This window comes from Pseudorasbora parva, chromosome 3 (genome assembly GCF_024679245.1).
Source record: "Pseudorasbora parva isolate DD20220531a chromosome 3, ASM2467924v1, whole genome shotgun sequence".
NCBI classification, from domain to species: domain Eukaryota; kingdom Metazoa; phylum Chordata; class Actinopteri; order Cypriniformes; family Gobionidae; genus Pseudorasbora; species Pseudorasbora parva.
The window spans coordinates 21,185,463-21,204,381 of record NC_090174.1 but is presented as its reverse complement, the minus strand read 5'-3'; the positions used below and the strand labels follow the sequence as shown (position 1 = coordinate 21,204,381).

At 39.1% G+C, this 18,919-nt stretch overlaps 1 protein-coding gene across 3 annotated transcripts in view; it reads left to right on the top strand.

Moving 5' to 3' along the window:
• camsap1b (calmodulin regulated spectrin-associated protein 1b) overlaps positions 1–18,919 on the top strand; it is a 36,750-nt gene that overhangs the window by 1,981 nt on the left and 15,850 nt on the right. For 2 of the 3 annotated variants that reach the window (XM_067438088.1, XM_067438086.1), the window contains exons 3-6: positions 3,878–4,140; positions 13,200–13,361; positions 13,702–13,782; positions 14,395–14,427. In XM_067438088.1, the coding sequence (XP_067294189.1) occupies positions 3,878–4,140; positions 13,200–13,361; positions 13,702–13,782; positions 14,395–14,427 (539 nt within the window). The remainder of the gene's footprint in view (positions 1–3,877; positions 4,141–13,199; positions 13,362–13,701; positions 13,783–14,394; positions 14,428–18,919) is intronic. The other variant, XM_067438087.1, reaches the window with a different exon arrangement.

Below are 18,919 nucleotides of genomic sequence, written 5' to 3'. Positions count from 1 at the left end.
CCGTTCTTTTCTCAGAGAAAAGCTTAACTCCAAGTCTTCCGGAATAGCAGTCAAAGCTGATTCGAAAGACCGCCGCCGTTCGCCAGTTTCTGTGTTTACTAGAAACACGCAAACGCAACTCGGCCGTCGTCATTATGGCCCCGCCCGCCGACTCTATACACGATGTGATTGGCCCGTCCAGGGTGAAGGGAATACAGCTCAGAAGGGTATTGAGAGTTCCTAGACGACACTTGCGGGCAGATTAAATTTGCTGCCGCTAGGGTGCGTCTAGATTTCTAGGCTAGGCTATAGGCCTACTAACTGTAGAAAAAAACGAGCAATTATTGAATACAAGTAAACAGTCAATAGTAAAAACAAAAGAAAGCGAAGCAATCACAGTGAACATCTGCATTGGTGCAGTCACTGACCCATGTATAGATGAAACAGCTTCACAAACAGTATTTTTTTTATTTGCACACAGTATAATTATTTCTGTTACAATGATTCAAAGTATCACAGAAAGTGCTGGGATAAAAGTTGGGAACACTGATGTCTAGCCAGGTCTTACAAGACTATCGTACATTGCATTTGTACAGAGAGTCTAGGCACTCTCCATTCACATCCCGAACTCTGTGGGGAGGAGGGTCACAACATCATGGTCACCAACAAAACTCAGCAAAGATTGTTCTTGCCCCAGCTTTAAATTCTGGATATCCGGCAGCGTTGCCACTGCGGACCGAATGGCTTCGTTCGCACTTTTTTCGCCATCATTACTGAACTAAAACTAGCGCACAACATCAACGTCATCGATTTCAGCCACTCCCTCTGTTCGCTGATTGCACTGGTTACATTTTGGGTGTAGAAAACCAGCAAATATACCGCAAACCCAGACAACGTACTGAAGTGCATAGAAGGGGGAGCCAGGCTAACTGATGTCTACAGCAGCGATACAAATGGAGTAAATCACCTTTTAAAAGCAAACCTTTGACACTTCAAATAAAGTTGACCAATTAAATTGTTACACCAGTAGGTGGTGACTGTTAAATGTATTTGTCATTTGAATCATTCATTCAAACGGTTAGTTCACAATGCTAATTCATCCAGTAATGAAACATGTAAAGTCTTAATGAGCATACTTAAATCTCAAACTGATTTTAAAAATTATAATAATAATTTTTAAATAGACTTAAACATCAGCAATCAACTTTTTGTCTAAACCTCTAGTAAATATTGTTTAGTAAATGTTTAGTTGTCCATTCAGAATCGTGGAAGAATCATTATCTCTATTTAAAAAAATAAAATGAAAAAAATAGAGATTCTCAATATATCTAGAATCTTGCAACTTGTATATGGCCTTCAAAGGGTTTGGCTTGAAGGGCAGTGGTATTTGACAATCAGGATCAAAAGCATTTGTCCCATCTGCAGTGCTTGCACAATTGAAATGTTGTGGATGAACAGGAAGGGTTTTCCTAATGCCGCCGACTCCCTGTCAGCAGATATAGAGCGCAGGCTGTATGTAGGGCACCAAGAGTTTTGAATTTTATGTGTGTTATCTATATTAAGTTTGAAAAAAAGTCAAGCTTTCAGACATCTGTTAAATGAATAATTCCCCCCAAATTTAGATTGATTTACTCACCCTTGATCCAGAATTTTTCTCTTCTGTGGAACACAAATTAAGCAGAATGTCCAGGCTGCCTTTTTGCATGTAAAAGTGAATATGAAAGAAGCTGTCAAGTTTTGAAAACGTGGTTGAAAAGAATCACGAGTATCACAAAAGCTGTCCAGTGCACTGCATTGCAAAACTTCTGAAGCAATATAATCGCTTTCAATAGACTCAATTTATGGTTTGTAAAGACAATAATAGTCATTGTCATTAAACCTGGTGTAGATGCAATGCATCTTGATGCACATTTTATTCATGAAAAAGTGTGCATAAAGAACAAATATATACGTTAGTACTGTATAAAATGCAAATCACTTGTGATCATGCCCTCTTTGATAAATGAGGCATTATTATTAATTTTTGTAGTCAGTTAGGGTTAACCGTATGAGTACCTGCATATGGAAAAAGCAATGACCAGCAGACATATTTGCTCCAGCTATATTTTTAGCCTCTGCTCTAGTATCAGTAACTAATGACTGTTACATATGAGCACTGCGGTGTGTGGACAAATGTGATCAAACTTCTAATGGGGTGGACTTTTTTCACTTTTTGTTCAAAAGACATATATTTATTTAGTTCATTTGTTGGACGGACTATTTCTTCATGGTGGTACCAGGAGAGTTGCACACAAGAGTCTTGACTCTTGAGCATATGGCTCTTATTAGATCATCTAAGAAGATTGGCACAGTGGAAAGGGATCCCATTGGCGAATGTACTGAAGCATGCTTTGATATGTAGCCTGTACCCCCTCTAATAAAAAAGGAACCCCAGTCTGCCATCATCGGTGGCTGAAACAGAAAATTGGTGTGTTAGACTCCTGGGCTCGTTTTAAAGCTGAAGAAACCGTCTCTCTGCCTTTGAATGTTTAATTATCTGAGCTGTCTTTGCAGGGTGTGTCAGTTGCCATAATAGTGATGGGTAATAATGATATGGCTGTCAGTTATTATGTTAATATGAGAGTTACTCAGAGGGTCAGATATGTGCTTGTCTGTGGTTTGAGGTTCAAATACAGTTTATTATCCCACCATTATTGTGGAGTTCTTTGCCCCCCACCCTGGCTTCTCTGTTATTCAGGATATTCCCTTCAGTAAAGCTGTGGTTAAAGTGGAGTTGGTTCAGCCCAGTAATTGGCCTAAATGGAGATGAAGGCCATGTGCGTCTTTACTGTCAGAAGTGGCCCAGATTTGGGGGTTTCTTTTCATTCTGATAATTACCTCTTTGAATGTCTTGTTCAGTTTCTTTCCTAGATTTAAAAAAAACAACAACAACAACAACAAAAAAAAAAAAACTTTGAATACTGCAGATAAATACAAATGCTTGCAATTGGGGCCCTTATTTAAGGCTGTCGTCTTCTCTTCCTCTGCTCCTTGCACTTTGGTGTAGAAAATGTTTGAAATTTTAAATAATTTTAATTTATTTTATGTATGTTGTATGTATGTTCACATAGACACACAACCAGTTAATTGTTACTGTTGCATATGAGCACTGCAGCTAGGCATAAGGGGTTTACTAATGGTCAGTAATTTTTAAATGAATGTTACAGGACCTTGGGTAGACTCTTACACTATACATTCATAAAAACGTTTTAACATTTCTTAAGTGTTAGTATGTATCACTGTGCACATTAATGCAAAGATCATTCTCCATCTTCTGCTATATTATGCATGTTATAAATGGGTTGTATTAAAACACAAGACATGCTAACTGTTGCAGTCTTTAAACAGCCCATGAATGTGGCAGACGGACTGGTTTGGAACAAAGCAGACAGCTCCACGTGGTTCATCAGAGGGGGCAGGTGTGTGTGCATAAATGCATGATGGCTGACTGGACCCAGTGCTTTCACATTTAATGATATGGCTCTCCAGAGGGATACCAGTGCAGAGGGCGTGGAAGAGTTTTTGGTTGGTGTGGATGAAGCAATGGCTGCCCTGTCTAAATGTTTGGCCTTTAATGCTTGTGTTTGAGCCTCATTGTTGGAGCCGTACCCCAGCTGCCGCACCACATCTGTGTCTGCACAGGAGATCGCGTGATGAGAGTAGGGCCCTATGACTTGCTTTTCACACTATCATGCTATTGTCTAGCACATAGTGCCGTAGATGGCAACAAAGCAAGGGGTTCGCTGGCAGATGGCTTCTGCTAGAAACATATGAACTGTAGTGACAATAACAGTCCAGAGTATTTCATCAGTATTTTAATTAGTTTATTTCCTAATTTATTGTTTTCTCTTCCTGTCAGATCACATCCCAGAGGACCTGCAAGACCCTTTCTACACAGATCAGTATGACCAGGAACACATGAAGCCCCCGGTGATCCGGTTACTGCTGTCCTGTGAGCTGTACTGCCGCGTGTGCGCCCTCATTCTCAAAGGAGACCAGGTTGCCTCTCTTCAGTCCCACCAGTCAGTCATCCAGGCCTTGTCTCGCAAAGGCATCTATGTCATGGAGGCCGATGACACCCCTGTCACAGACTCAGATCTTACCTGCCAGCCAATCAAAATGGTGCGTTGCATTCAAAATGTATTAGGTACTTTTGTATCTTTGGATGCGTTTTAAATATATATTGAATAATAAATATAATTTATTATATATTTAAAATGTTTGCAGCATAATACAATTTTAAGCATAAATAAAATAGCATAAATAAAATAATGCAGCATAGAGAAATTTTTTGCAGTATTGTGTATATATATATATATATATATATATATATATATATATATATATATATGTATATATATATATATATATATATATATATATATGTACATTTATAAATGTTTGTATATAACATTATATTCATTAATATATATAAAATATATACATATTTAAATAAAATATAGTGGTGTTTGCCCATCTGTGTTTGCTGGGAGAAATGCTGCTTGTTTAGAATGTGCAATGACAAGAGGAGTGACACAAACAGTTAAAGGTTCTCAGAAAGTTAGTTCTGGACCTCAAATCTTATTGGTGTTGGTGTATATATACCTGGTCGATCCCTAAAAATGATACAGTTTGAGTCACAGATCAGAATCTTTCAGATCAGCAAAAAACAAACAATAAATATAACTCTTTGCACGATGTGATTTTAGCTCGCAAGCCAACGGAGAGTTGCTAGATCACCCTGGCTGCAAATTCGATTTGCTGCTGCTAGGGTGCATCTAGATTTCTAGGCTATGTTTCTGTGAGTGCGCAGTGCAATTTCCTCCATCTGTGTGTGCATGTGTGCAAAACTCACCGCCAGGTTGTTTGATTTAGTTTTGGTACACTGCTGTTAGTCAAAAGAGCCCTACCCCCAAATTTCTGATATTGTGCTGCCAAAATATGGCAGGGGTCCCGTATGGACCTCTGCACTCAGCCCCAGCTCAAGAGAGCCCAGCCCCAGCTTTCCATGGTATTCTGCTGCCAATATATGGCTGGATAATATTACTTGGGGTTTGGTAGGGTGTTTTAGGTGGTTGCTAAGATCTTCTGGGTGGTTTATATGAAGTGTATACAGCCCCAAGTTAAAAGCCCATAGAAAAGACCTAGATCACCGTTTTGATTTATAGTTCTTATAAAGAAGTAATCGCATGATTTGAAGTGTTATTTGCATCCACACACTAGCATTTTGTCTGGATGAAGGAACGATAATCATGATGGTTGCCTTGGCAAGCACTAATTACAGTCCCGAACCAGACAAAGAAAAAGCAAATGTGATATGGAAACTGGTTTGTAGCGATCTTCCTGGTGTAGATATCTCTGCACTGACAGGAGATAGCTGCTATTGTTGGCATATCCAGTGTGTTTTTCCCTTCATGTCCAACCACTACAATCGACTGTCCAAACAATTAGTGCGATCAGTGCTTAAAGCTAAAGTAGCACATAGTGGAGTGGATTTCATTGATTCACAGCTGTATTTGTTTTTTTTTTTAGACAGTGATGTGCTTTTTCCAGTCAAGGGCAATCACTGATGTTGGTGAATCAGCATTGTACAGTCAACCGTGCTTTTATCACTTCAAATTCAAATCTTTGTGGTTGAGCCCACACCCTATACATAGCCTAATACAGTCTGATCCACACAAACCTGTTAGACTGAACAGAATGGCTTTGTGAGGTGTGTACTGTGTCTGTACAGCTCGATGACTTTAAGAGGTATAGCTGTCATTGGTTTGCTTCGAGCCGGTGTTATAGCATCAGTGCTACATACGTGGCATCAAGTTGTTAGAGTGTAGTACCATCACTTGTAAAAGTCACAACAGGGATTTACAAACTTCTTGACATTTGTGCTTTTTTTAATCTGGTTTCATTTACTAATGCACCATGCGGATGATTTGTGTATAAGAAAAAAACATGTTTACTATTCTATTTAGTTGACACCTGGCATAAATACTTCTCTTTTGAAGTCCCAGAGCAGCCTCTTCATGCTCTGCTACATCTCATGACATGAATGTTTAGTGGATTCTTGCCTGATCACTAAATCCTGTTGAGTAACTTGACACATTGGCAACGATGCACTAATACTACATTTCTCAGCTGATACGATAGCTGATTATTCAGAATGATGTGGAAAAAAATCTCTTTCAAATAATGCTGCAAACTATACAGATAAACCTCTCATTTGGTACACTATAATATTGGGTGCAATTAACAAAAGAGGTATCGTTTACATCTCAGTTTCACACATGAGGTCGTTTTTATAAGTCCTTCTTCATGGCAAATGTATTCAAACATGCATATATAAAATAAACAGTAAATTAGCTCTTCTAGTGTAGTTATAGCTAACTTAACAAACTGTGAACATTGGATAAGTTTCCTGAGGTAAATGCAACGTTTAGTGACATTGTTCACAAGCCGTTTTTTTGATGTCTTTTTGTAGTTGAAACACTTATTGAATGATTAAATGAGCCCTATTTCGGTAAGTTGTACTGTGTCTTTAAACATAGCTTCTGATGTTCATGCATGTTTTTTCGAGCAATAACTTTAATTTTAAAGTGAAAAAGCCTCCACTTAGTGCTGCCGTTTGAACTGAGACGCTGCAGCGATCCGTCATGTCACATTTAAGAGCGCAAAACAGAATTTATTGTTTGAATTTTGTGATAAAGTAACAAAGCACAGCTATTTGCCATTTATTGGATGAGAAACGCTACAAATAATATTTAGTGCAGACCTGGCAACCCTGGTATTCATAGGGTCAAATAGAGCTTGCTTTTATGCATAGACAGTAAAAGAAATGGACAGAGCGATCCCATAGACTTCAATGTTGGAAAATGAAGTCAGTTAGAGGCACTCACTTCCTGATGACTGTTCTGCGCAGGCTCGCAGACTGAACTTGACGACGTAGATGTGACGTAAGCAACCTGTCTGACAGCTGTAGGTCTTCTAGTAGTTGTGGAAAGGGAAATCTGTATCACGTTGTTTAAAGGGGGGGTGAAACACTCAGTTTCAGTCAATCTCATGTCAATCTTGAGTACCTATAGAGTAGTATTGCATCCTTCATATCTCCGAAAAGTCTTTAGTTTTATTATATTTATAAAAGAAATATAGGCTGTACCGAGTCTTTCCGGAAAAAACAGAGCGCCTGGAGGCGTATCGTGTGGGCGGAGCTAAAGAATGACGAATGCGCAAAGCGGTGACGTCCTCAAGCGTGGAGAAACCCATGCTATCGATTTCAGCTAATAGATATGATCCAGAATCTAATTCGGAGGCTGAAATAGAAACAGCAACAGCAGGACGTCCGTCTCTGTGGTATGTACTGTATTTAGTGGCCTGTCAACATTTGTGTCTCTTAACTCGCAGTTTATGAGGACATGATTCGGTTTATGGACTATTGTATGCGACTAACGTAAACCTTAGCAGTAGGAAGCAAAACGGTTTTGCACGTCAGACTACAGTCCCTGACAAAAGTCTTGTCGCTTGTGTACAAATTGACCTAAAGTGCCGCTGAAATATATTTCTAATCAAGATTTTTTTTACAAGAAATGGCTCATTTTAATCCCACCAGCTTTTGTTATAATGTTTCAGTGAAAAACTAAACTTTCAAAAAGTATTCTAATATTCACAGCTTGGTAAAGCCCATTGAGTCAATTTTTGCAAAGACATAAGTGTTGTCACCTTGTCATATGAGCTTCACCTGTGACTAATAATGGATCAATTAGGTCTCAAGTGTGTATAAAAAGAACCCCAGTACGCTAGACCTTCACATCAACTGCAACTAGACCTCTGCAAACATGCCTAAGATTCACCCTGAGACTAAAGTTTTGATCATCAAGAGGCTGAAGACCAGATCCACTGCTGATGTGGCAGACACCTTCAATGTGTCTCAGCGTCAAGTTCAGAGAATAAAAAAAAGATTTGAAGAGACTGTAGACGTTTTTGACTAGCCCAGGTCAGGCAGACCCCGCAAGACAACTGCTCGAGAGGACCGTTTGTTGGCTCGAAAATCCAAGGCCAGCCCATTTTCCACTGCTGCAGAGCTCCAAGAGAACTGGTCACCTGAAGTCCCTGTGTCAACCAGAACAGTTTGTCGGATTCTGTCTCGAAATGGCCTCCATGGTCGAATCAGTGCCCAGAAGCCAGCACTAAACAAAAGACAATTGAAAAACCGTGTGGCATTTGCCAAGGCCCACAGCCTGCTAAAAGGATGGACGCAGGAAAAGTGGCAGAAGGTGGATTTTTCAGATGAATCTTCTGTTGAATTACACCACAGTCGCCGAAAATATTGCAGGAGACCTACTGGAGCCAGAATGGATCCGAGATTCACCCAGAAAACAGTGAAGTTTGGTGGCGGAAAAATCATAGTCTGGGGTTACATCCAGTATGGGGGTGTGCGAGAGATCTGCAGGGTGGAAGGCAACATCAGTAGTCTAAAATACCAAGAAATCTAAGCTACCTCTTATTCCCAACCATAAAAGAGGCCAAATTCTGCAGCAGGACGGTGCTCCATCGCATACTTCCATCTCCACATCAAAGTTCCTCAAGGCGAAGAAGATCAAGATTCTCCAGGATTGGCCAGCCCAGTCACCAGACATGAACATCATTGAGCATATGTGGGGTAGGATGAAAGAGGATGCATGGAAGACGAAACCAAAGAATATTGATGAACTCTGGGAGGCATGCAAGACTGCTTTCTTAGCTATTCCTGATGACTTCATCAATAAATTGTAAGAATCCTTGCCAAACCGCATGGATGCAGTCCTTCAAGCTCATGGAAGTCATACAAGATATTAAATTTGGATCTCACAGCACCACAACTTAATTTGCTGACATATTTTTGTATTTGCAGTAAATTTGTTCAATTTCTGTATAGGCGACAACTTTTGTCTTGCCAAAATTTGACCTTTCTGTCTTGTTTAAATGATAAATATTTTTTCTATAATAATTATTTATTTCAGTGCATTAAACATCATTTGGGAGGGTTTTAGTTTTTCATATGAGCTATTTCTAACACCAATGAATGAATTAAAAGTCAGGTTAATATCAGGTATTTCTAGAAAATAGATAAGCGACAAGACTTTTGTCAGGGACTGTAGTGTAACGTTAACTTATATATAGAACAACAATGGAGTCCGTTAGCGCATTTGAATGACGAAGCACGCGATCGTGTCGTTTACTGATGTTTACTCACGCGAAGATAAGCAACAGCATAGACATTTGAAGCAGTTTTACTCACCGGCTGCTTCCAAAGCAGGACCAAACCTTTATCGCTGGGACCGCTCTGTCAAAAACACACTTCTTGGAGTGTGGAGATCCACTTTGCGATGCGACTGAAGCGATGTTGTGAAGCTTCCCGTCATTTCTGCGTTCAAATCGGTTCAAATGCAGCGCTGCCTTCCCGGAATGCTGTGCTGAAGCGTTGAAGTCGCTTAATGTCAAAGTGGAGGAATGAAGTGGAGCGCTGCGCAGACTATAACCGACATAAGTGTTCACGGACGACTGGATCTGCAGCTTGAGAGCAGTGTTTATGGACGTGCATTTCCTCTCTCGCTCTAGTCACGCGCGCACGCACCCTACCGGGAGAAGGGCCCATACGGCCCATACAAGGACCTTCCGCTCTTATTAACGTCAAGTCGAGCCATACTCAAAAAAAACTCTCCGAAACTTGTGAGAAACCGGAAGGAGTATTTTTAACAATTTCGATCAAACGTCCAGCATTAGTTTTTGAAACTTTGTCTATGTTTAGGATGGGAATCCAAGTCTTTAACAGTGTAAAAAGCTCAGTATGCATGAAACAGCATTTCACCCCCCCCCCCCCCCCCCCGCTTTAAATGTTTTTGGCTCACTATCGGCTTTTCCTCATTCTTCTCCCTTGACTTTATCGGACTTTGTTTCCACGTCCCCCCCCACTGTCTCATAGACAGTAAAAGATTGCTTCTGTCTCCATGTCTTTACGGTAATTTCTCAACTGTGCGACAGAGTCGCGTTGGTTATGACGCAATCGTTAGCCTATTTTTACAAAAACAGCTTCTGCGGGGCGATAGTGTAAGATACAAGGTAATGGAGCCTTTAATGCATTGTCGTGTTTCTTTAGAAATAAACAATGGACAAATGGAGTCTTTAAACGCCTCAGATGTAAAGTGATTCACTGTCAAAGTGACCTGCTAACAGCAGGTGATAGCTTGGTTAGCAATGGCCGCCCCTATGGGTGGAACGCTTTCCGAGTGCTAGATTACCCCCTTGCTTTCATGTTTTTTTTTACTGTTAATGTGTTTACTGTCACGTTAACTTGCCTTAAATTCAACACAGGAGATTTTCTTCACACGGTATGAGTTGCAATCGGACAACAGTTTTTCCGTACCCTTTTAATTAACAGGATATAATCGGCCCTGATCATAGCCCTGATCATGATATCGATTATTGGTATCGGTGAATCCCTATTGGAATGGAATACTATTGTCTTGCTTACTTCACTGTACTTTGCCATTCAAAGTTTCAGTAAGTTTTTATTTTAAAGAAATTGATACTTTTATTCTTTATGGAATGCATTAAATTCAAAAGGGACAGTAAAGACTATTACATTTTTACAAAATTATATTTCAACTTAACTATTTATCAAAGAACCCTGAAAAAAAAAATCATGGTTTCCATAAAAATAAGCAGCTCAACTGTTTTCAACTTGGATAAATGTTTCTTGAGCAGCAAATAAATGCAATACATTTTTGATCAAATAAATGCAGCATTGGTGAGCTTAAGAGACTTCTTTCAAACACATTTTATACAATCTTACAGACTCCAGACTTGTAAACAGACTTGGTATGTTTTAATGATTGCAGTTCTTTGCTTTTTTTAATTGGTGTATCTTAACTCTTGGTTGTCTGATGAAATAATGAGATTTAAAAGAAATCTTGTATGATTTAGTCAGTTTTACAGTATTTCATTGTGGTACACTGTGTGCTCTGGTTATACGGCACATATTGGAAAATGTAGTTGGTCATCTTGGTATTTCATGCAAATTGCATACTGTGCATAGAACTGCAGAGATGTTAGAAGTAGTGTGATAGAGTGCTTTTCTGGTTTAGTACAACCTTTATCTGAGTCCAAAGCCCATCACACTCCAATCTTCTGATTTAGACTTGTCAGCCCTCAGCCGTCTGAAATGAGTATCTGAGAAAAAGACTCGCTGACACTATTGGCTTGAGTCATGGGTCAGTCTGCTGAGATTGCCCTGACGTGTGCTGTGAGCCCGTATGAACAAGTCAGTGTTTAACTGCTATTAGAGTTGCCATGGTAACTGGATGGGCTTTTTTCATAGTCTCAAACTAAGACTGAATGTTCAAGTGCTTGGTGTATTTTGTAATATGTTATTCAAATCACGAGGGAGTGTACAATAGTGTAGCAGTATGAGGAATGTTACATATTTACGTTTCGTGACAAATGCGAAATCGAAATATTATGTTACCTACTTCATCTTGATGGCACTTTACTTTTGGCAGATTATTTGGCCTCTATTTTTGTTAGCAAGAGCAGTATGACCTTCTTTGGGCTAAATAAGAAATAATATCCACAAAGCTTTTTTCACTTTTTTTTTTCTTAGTCTGAGGAAAAGCAGCACCCTTAAAGGGGGCCATTAAAAACATAAATGTGAACTGGCAGTGTGTGTACACAACCATCTTATAATGGTAAAAATCCACAGTTTAAAAAAATATTAATTCTCATAAATCATAAGCAGTGTCTCGTAATAAGCCTTTTGCAGTTTCTATGCAATGTGACGTCACATTGCACAGGCCCCGCCCACAACTGTTGAATGACTCTGATTAGCATAGACAGAGCATTTAACAGCGTACAAAAAATTTAAATAAACTTAATTTTTGATGTTTTTGCCTTTTACATTTGACAGTTTAAGCGCAATAAGACGTGACAGAGAACTTGGTTTAATACTCAAGGGACACTAACAGCCAGCTTTATATGCGCATGTTTTGGATGTGTGTGCTCAGAAAACCATGCATCAGAAGTTTAGACTGATGGCTTTAAAACTATGGGGGTAATATTGTTGCATTATTCCAAACAAATATATTGTTATCCACAAATAAATGTAAAGCGATTCACAAAAATTAAATAATTTCACAAATCAATAGAATGAGATCCACAAATATATGCGGGAGTTTCACAAAAGTAAATTAGATTCACAAATAAATACAATGATATTTGTGAGTAACAAAAAAATCCACACATGCCAAAAACACAGAACTCTGCCTTGCATAAGTTGCATTCATTTGTGAATTGCTTCCTGTGCATTTGTTGATGGCTTCCTCTTCATTTGTGGATCTCATCTTGCGCATTTGTGGATTGCAGCACAGCACGTGGATTTTGAAACATTTCTAGCGTCTAGACTCAAGATAATCCACAAATACGTAGACTCCAGAAACGTAGAAACGTGCTACGATTGGTCAGCACGATATGGCCGTGATCTGATTGGCTTAAGTAGACGGTGGGTGGATATTCACATATATTTGGGAATCTCATTCTATTGATTTGTGAAATTATTTATTTAGAATATAAACCTTTATGATGATGAAGAACTGCAATGTTACGCTAGTGTGACCACAAGATGGTCATAAAAACCAAACCGATGTTTTAGTTTTTGGCAGAGTATCCAAGGCACGAGATGTAAGAGACTTTGCCCTCCTCCTGGAAAGTGGGGTAGGAAGCAGCAGCTCATTTGCATTTAAAGGAGACACACACAATACAGCTAATTTTTCTCAAACCCAAAATTTGGCATTTTCAAAATGATATAATAAAGGATCTGTTAGTAATTTTGATCTGAAACTTCACAGACACACTCTGGGGACACCTAAGACTTCTATTACATCTTGTAAAAAGGGGCATAATAGGGGACCTTTAACAATTTTGTCGGTTAATGTTTAATGATTGGTTAACAAACTTTGTGTGTCGGTTTTGGAAAGCTTTTTTTTAATGAATGTTCCTAATAGTTCTACATTTACACATGTTCTTTATGCTGTCATGAAATGTATGGTGAAAACAGTTTTTTATAAAGTCAGTTGACAAAATGTAGTTAATTCTTGTTTCTTATGCTGCATGAAAGAGCAGTAGTGAGACACTTCTTTCTCCCCTGTTTTGTGGCACAGAGTTCTCACATCCCCATGATTGATGCTTTGATGATGTCCTACACTGTCGAGATGATCAGCATTGAGAAGGTTGTGACCTGCGTGAAGCGTTTCTCCACGTTCAGTGCCTCCAAGGAGCTCCCCTTTGACCTTGAGGATGCTATGGTCTTCTGGATTAACAAGGTGTGTTTTTTTTTTTTTTTTTTTTGATGGGTGTGACCCTTAGCCCTTAGTCAAGTAATGGAACTATCTTTTATATATGATATTAACTTGTTTTTTAACTAAACACAGTTTAAATGGTGAAGGTTACGGTTGAATAGATATATTGTGTGTTACATGTACTACTAGCGCACCTGCATTTGTCTAGTCCCGTAGGTGGCTTTTCAACGCTTGGCTAGATCATGTCCATTCATGCTAGCATGGGGACCTCTGCCAGCACTTTTAAAAGAAGGGTGTAAAAACTTCAGCTGTTTATTATGAATTCTTTTGTATGTATCATAGTAATCCCTTCTTTGTGCTGCAGGTGAACCTAAAAATGAGGGAGTTTACAGAGAAGGAGCACAAATCAAAGCAGCATCTGCTGGAATCTCCAAGTCATCAGAAGGTACTAGACATCCCAGTAGAAGTGTTTCACTCATACATTGAAAAACTTTAATTCTCAGGTGCTGTTTAAACCTGGTTTTAACATCTGTCTTGAGGAATCCATTCACAAGTGAACATCGTTAAAGACAAGTGTTAACAGGGTTGTACGTGTCTAGAAAACATTAATCAAACTGCATTGGAGGAAATGTGAGGGAGAAAAGTGTTGTTTTCTTTGGTTTGGTTTTGTAAATTAATTACAGTTTGTTTTTCCCCCATATGATGCAGCCCTATTTTCTGATATCAAATGTTCACTCACTCGAGATGTGTTTGAGACACAATCAACTGACCACTTGTTCGGATCAATGCAACGGTTGTTTAATACCAGGTGTAAACAGGACATAAGGTGTAAACGGAAATGTTTTCTATTCAGACTCCTCTGAATAGATAATACTAACGTAACAACTATAGCCTTGTGGAAATGATCTAATATTTTCAGTGGCATCACTCCTTCTGTTTCTCCTCTAACCTCATAGCAGGGTCACATCTGTCTGCTCTTTTCTTCCCTGACTTTACATCCTCTCTGCTCCTCTTCCCCTCTCTTTCCCTCTAACCTCCTCCCTTGCTACTGGGATAGTCTCCCTCAAAATGGTATTGGAAACTAGTACCTGTAAGTTGGCTGTGAGTGCTTCCTCTCCACTGCACGCGTAGTATGTGTCAGTCCCGACGTACACCATCACCACTCAAGCCACGCTTTTATCTAATCAGTGCACACTGGGAGACGCTGCTTTCCAGTGGCTTACGCTGTAATCACGCAAAATGATCTGCCTTTCACCCTTTGAGCACATGCGGTTATGAGCTAACACATGCCGCTAAGCGTACTTGTACGTGTGTGTGTGTGTGTGTGTGTGTTTGAAAGAGAGAGAGTCTGTGTGTGTTAGTCTCTAACTTCAGCTTTCGTCTTCTCCTCTTTTGCAGTCATTTCCATCTTTATTTGCCTATTTCTTGTTCTGTCTGTCTCTCGGGTGTGTCTGTCCTTTAGCCTGATCTTATGTTTGTATCTGCCCATTGCATGCTGGATCTTGTGGGGGTTTCAGTAATAGCACAGAGATCCTCCATGTCTCCATTCTTCTGCCTTTAGATCTGTCTAGCTTTCACTGTGTCCTGTCTGAAACCTAGACTTGGTGTCAGGGCTATATACATTTGAATATATTTACAAGAATATGACTGGCTGCTGTGATTTAATGTGTAGATGCTTTTGTGTAGTGGTCGACTAATATATTGCTCTAGTTAATATATAGGCCGGTGTTTGGCTTTTTAAAAATTATTATTTGCATTGGCTGATGTATTTTTTTTCCTGTGTGGTTATTAAAGGGATAGTTCACCCCAAAATTAAAATGTTCCCATAATTTACTCTCCCTCAAGCCATGATAGGTGTATATGACATTCTTCTTTCAGGTGAATACAATCGGAATTATATTTTTAAAAGTCCTGGTTAATCCAAGCTTTATAATGGCATTGAATGGGAGCCCAAAATTTGAAGCCGAAAAAGTGCATCCATCCATTATAAAAGTAATCCACATGGCTTCCGGGGTAATCCAAATGAAGGCCTTCTGAAGTGAATCAGTATGTTTGTGTAAGAAAAATATTCATATTTAAAACTTATACTATGTTATATAATACTATATACTAAAACGTTTACTATAAAATAAAATATCTAGCTTCTGGCAGACTGTCTTCTGTATTCACTTTTTTACGAAGAAAGTGTAACGCCTCACGCAGTTCAAAACGCTTGCGCAATGTCTGACGTCATCGTCACATTTTTTTTTTCTTAAGTACCGAGGCTAGATATTTTACTTTAACATACTAAAGATGGATATTTTTCTTACAAAAACCCATACACGACAAAACCCCACTTCGCTTCAGAAGGCCTTTATTAACCCCCTGGAGCCGTGTGTATTACTTTCATAATAAACTGGTGAACTTTTTTTAGCTCAAAATTTTGGGCTGCCATTACAGGTGCTGGTCATATAATTAGAATATCATCAAAAAGTTGGTTTATTTCATTAATTCATTTCAAAAAGTGGAACCTGTATATTATATTAATTCATTACACACAGACTGATATATTTCAAAAGTTTATTTCTTTTAATTTTAATGATTATAACTGACAACTAAGGAAAATTCCAAATTCAGTATCTCAGAAAATGAGAATATTACTTATGACTAGGGCTGGGCGCTAAAACGCTAAAACGATAACGATAATTATCACAATATAATTTTCCTCGATAAAATGATAAAACTTCCTGGTGTACGGCTGTGTATATGACAGCAGATGACATGGCACCACAAACCATCACTGACTGTAGAAAATTAACACTGGACCTCAAGCAATGTGGATTGCATTCCTCTTCCTCTAGACTCTAGGACCCTGTTTTCTTTTTTTAACAGTTCGATAAATTCTCGATATAATATTTATGCGCTATGCGTAATTCTGCGCATGCGTTTTGCAGACTGGGTTTCTGGGTGCTGCACGCGCTATTGTTTACAGTCACAGTGGCTGACAGGATTGGAGTAAAGTGGAGCAATAAAAATGAGCAATAGTGAAGAAAACTCAGCGCTCACCACCAGCTCAAAGGACACAGATATCACTGACAAGTTAGTTTACTCAACTTCAGTGGTTTGGAGATATTTTGGCAATCCCAGAGCGACATGCGTGGGCTGCTTATCATAGGTTCACCACACGGAATTTAGTTATTAAATGATCGCGCTTCGTCGAAGTTCTTCCATTTAACATTGAGCCCAACACAGCGGTAAATCTACATTAACTACATTCACGCACAGCAGGCTTATCACCTTGTTAGTTGTAGTGGGTGACTTGCAAGCTAACGTTACCAAACTATAATCACTAAAACATCGGACTTGTACATCGCTATCATAATTTTTTGTCTTTGGTGATGTATTAATGACTCCGCATCGCCTGTATCAAAAGAGAAATAATTTAATCTGATGTTTAAAATGAATAAAATAGACTAGACAGCCCTTACTGGAGATCCACAAATACTGAACTTTGCTCTCTCCCTCCTCTCCCGACCGGCCCACTGTCGGTGAGGTGTGTGTGTCGGTGAGGTGCGTGCGTGCGTGCGTGCGTGCGTGCGTGTGTGTGAGAGAGAGAGTGACGCACAGTGGACCAATCCACTGTGAGGCAAGAGAGGAGGGATTCAAAATGTTTCTTAACTTAAAACGCTTTTTTTTTGCTGCCCATTTGCATTTTTAGTGTTTTACGACTTACACAATTAAGTAATGATATTATTGATATACAGTGTAGAGTAAAAAAAAAATGCTTACCACAATTGATATTTTAATAAATAAATCTACCTTAGTTTTAATAAATTGTTTACCTGTTTGGGAAGTGTTTGTCATGTTTTGACAATAAAGCATAGTTTAAAACCACAGTTAACTGTCTGTTTTCTATATCTTTCACTCAGGAGCAAAAATATGCCTTTAAACATTAAAGAAATAAAGATTTTACATTTATCGTGATATTTATCGATATCGACTGATATGGAAAATCATATCGTGATAATTTTTTTGGCCCATATCGCCCAGCCCTACTTATGACCAAAACAAAGAAAGGACATTTGGAAATCTTGGCCAAATGAAAAGTATGAACATGAGAACATTGAGCACTCAATACTTAGTTGGGGCTCCTTTTGCCTGAATTACTGCAGCAATGAGGCGTGGCATGGAGTCGATCAGTCGGTGGCACTGCTCAGGTGTAATAAAAGCCCAGGTTGCTTTGATAGTGGCGGTTAAGGTGAGGCGAGTTTGCTGGCGAATTAAAAACAGGGATACCATGGTCCTTAAACCAGGTACTGGTTGCTTTGGCACTGTGCAGGTACCAAGTCCTGTTGGAAAATTAAATTTGCATCTCCATAAAGTTAGTCAGCGGCAGGAAGCATGAAGTGCTCTAAAACTTCCTGGTGTACGGCTGTGTATATGACAGCAGATGACATGGCACCACAAACCATCACTGACTGTAGAAAATTAACACGGGACCTCAAGCAATGTGGATTGCATACCTCTCCTCTCTTCCTCTAGACTCTGGGACCCTGATTTCCTTTTTGTCTTTAGGCGACACCCTTCTGACGCTGTCTGTTGTTCAAGAGTGGCTTGACACAAGAAATGCGACAGCTGAAACTTGCATACGTGTGTGTGTAGTGGTTCTTGAAGCACTGACTCCAGCTACAGTCCACTCTTTGTACAGTTTTGTTTCACAATCCTCTCCAGGGTGCGGTTATCCCTCTTGCTTGTACACTTTTTTTCTACTACATCTTTTCCTTCCCTTCGCCCCTCTATTAATTTGCTTGGACAGAGCTCTGTGAACAGCCAGCCTCTATTGCAGCCAGCCACTATTGCCATTGCAATAGAGGCTGGATGTTCAGAGAGCTCTGTCCAAGCAAATTAATAGATTTGTGTCTTGCCCTCCTTGTGCAAGATGTCAATGGTTGTCAATGCGTAGCTTACAGAAGTAGACTGATAACAATTTAAAGGCCTTTGGAGGTGTTTTGAGTTGATTTGCTGATTAGGGTATGGCACCAGGTGTCTTCAATATTGAACCTTTTCATAAAATTCGAATTTTCTGAGATACTGAATTTGGGATTTTCCTTAGTTCTCAGTTATAATCATCAACATTAAAAGAAATAAACATTTGAAATATATCAGTATGTGTGTAATGAATGAATATAATATAGAAGTTTCACTTTTTGAATGGAATTCGTTAAATAAATAAACTTTTTGATGATATTTTGATTCTACTTATATGACCAGCACCTGTATAATGCTTGGATTAGTTAGGGCGTTTAAAAACCCCCAAAAAACTCAGAATGTATCCATCTGAAAGAAGAATGCCATATACACCTAGGATGGCTTGAGGTTGAGTAAATTAAAATAATGGGTGAACCCCATTTTTGGGTGAAATATCCTTTTAAGAGTCAGAGAAGAGGGACTTTTATTTTGATAGCACTGAGAATCCCAGTACCTGGCGTGCCTGTCTGCATGAATTTACTACCTTTGTTTAACAGATCTGTCTAATATAAATCTAAATGCTATAATACTTTTTTCTTGTATACATGTACCTCTATGCATGAGTGTCGTACAAT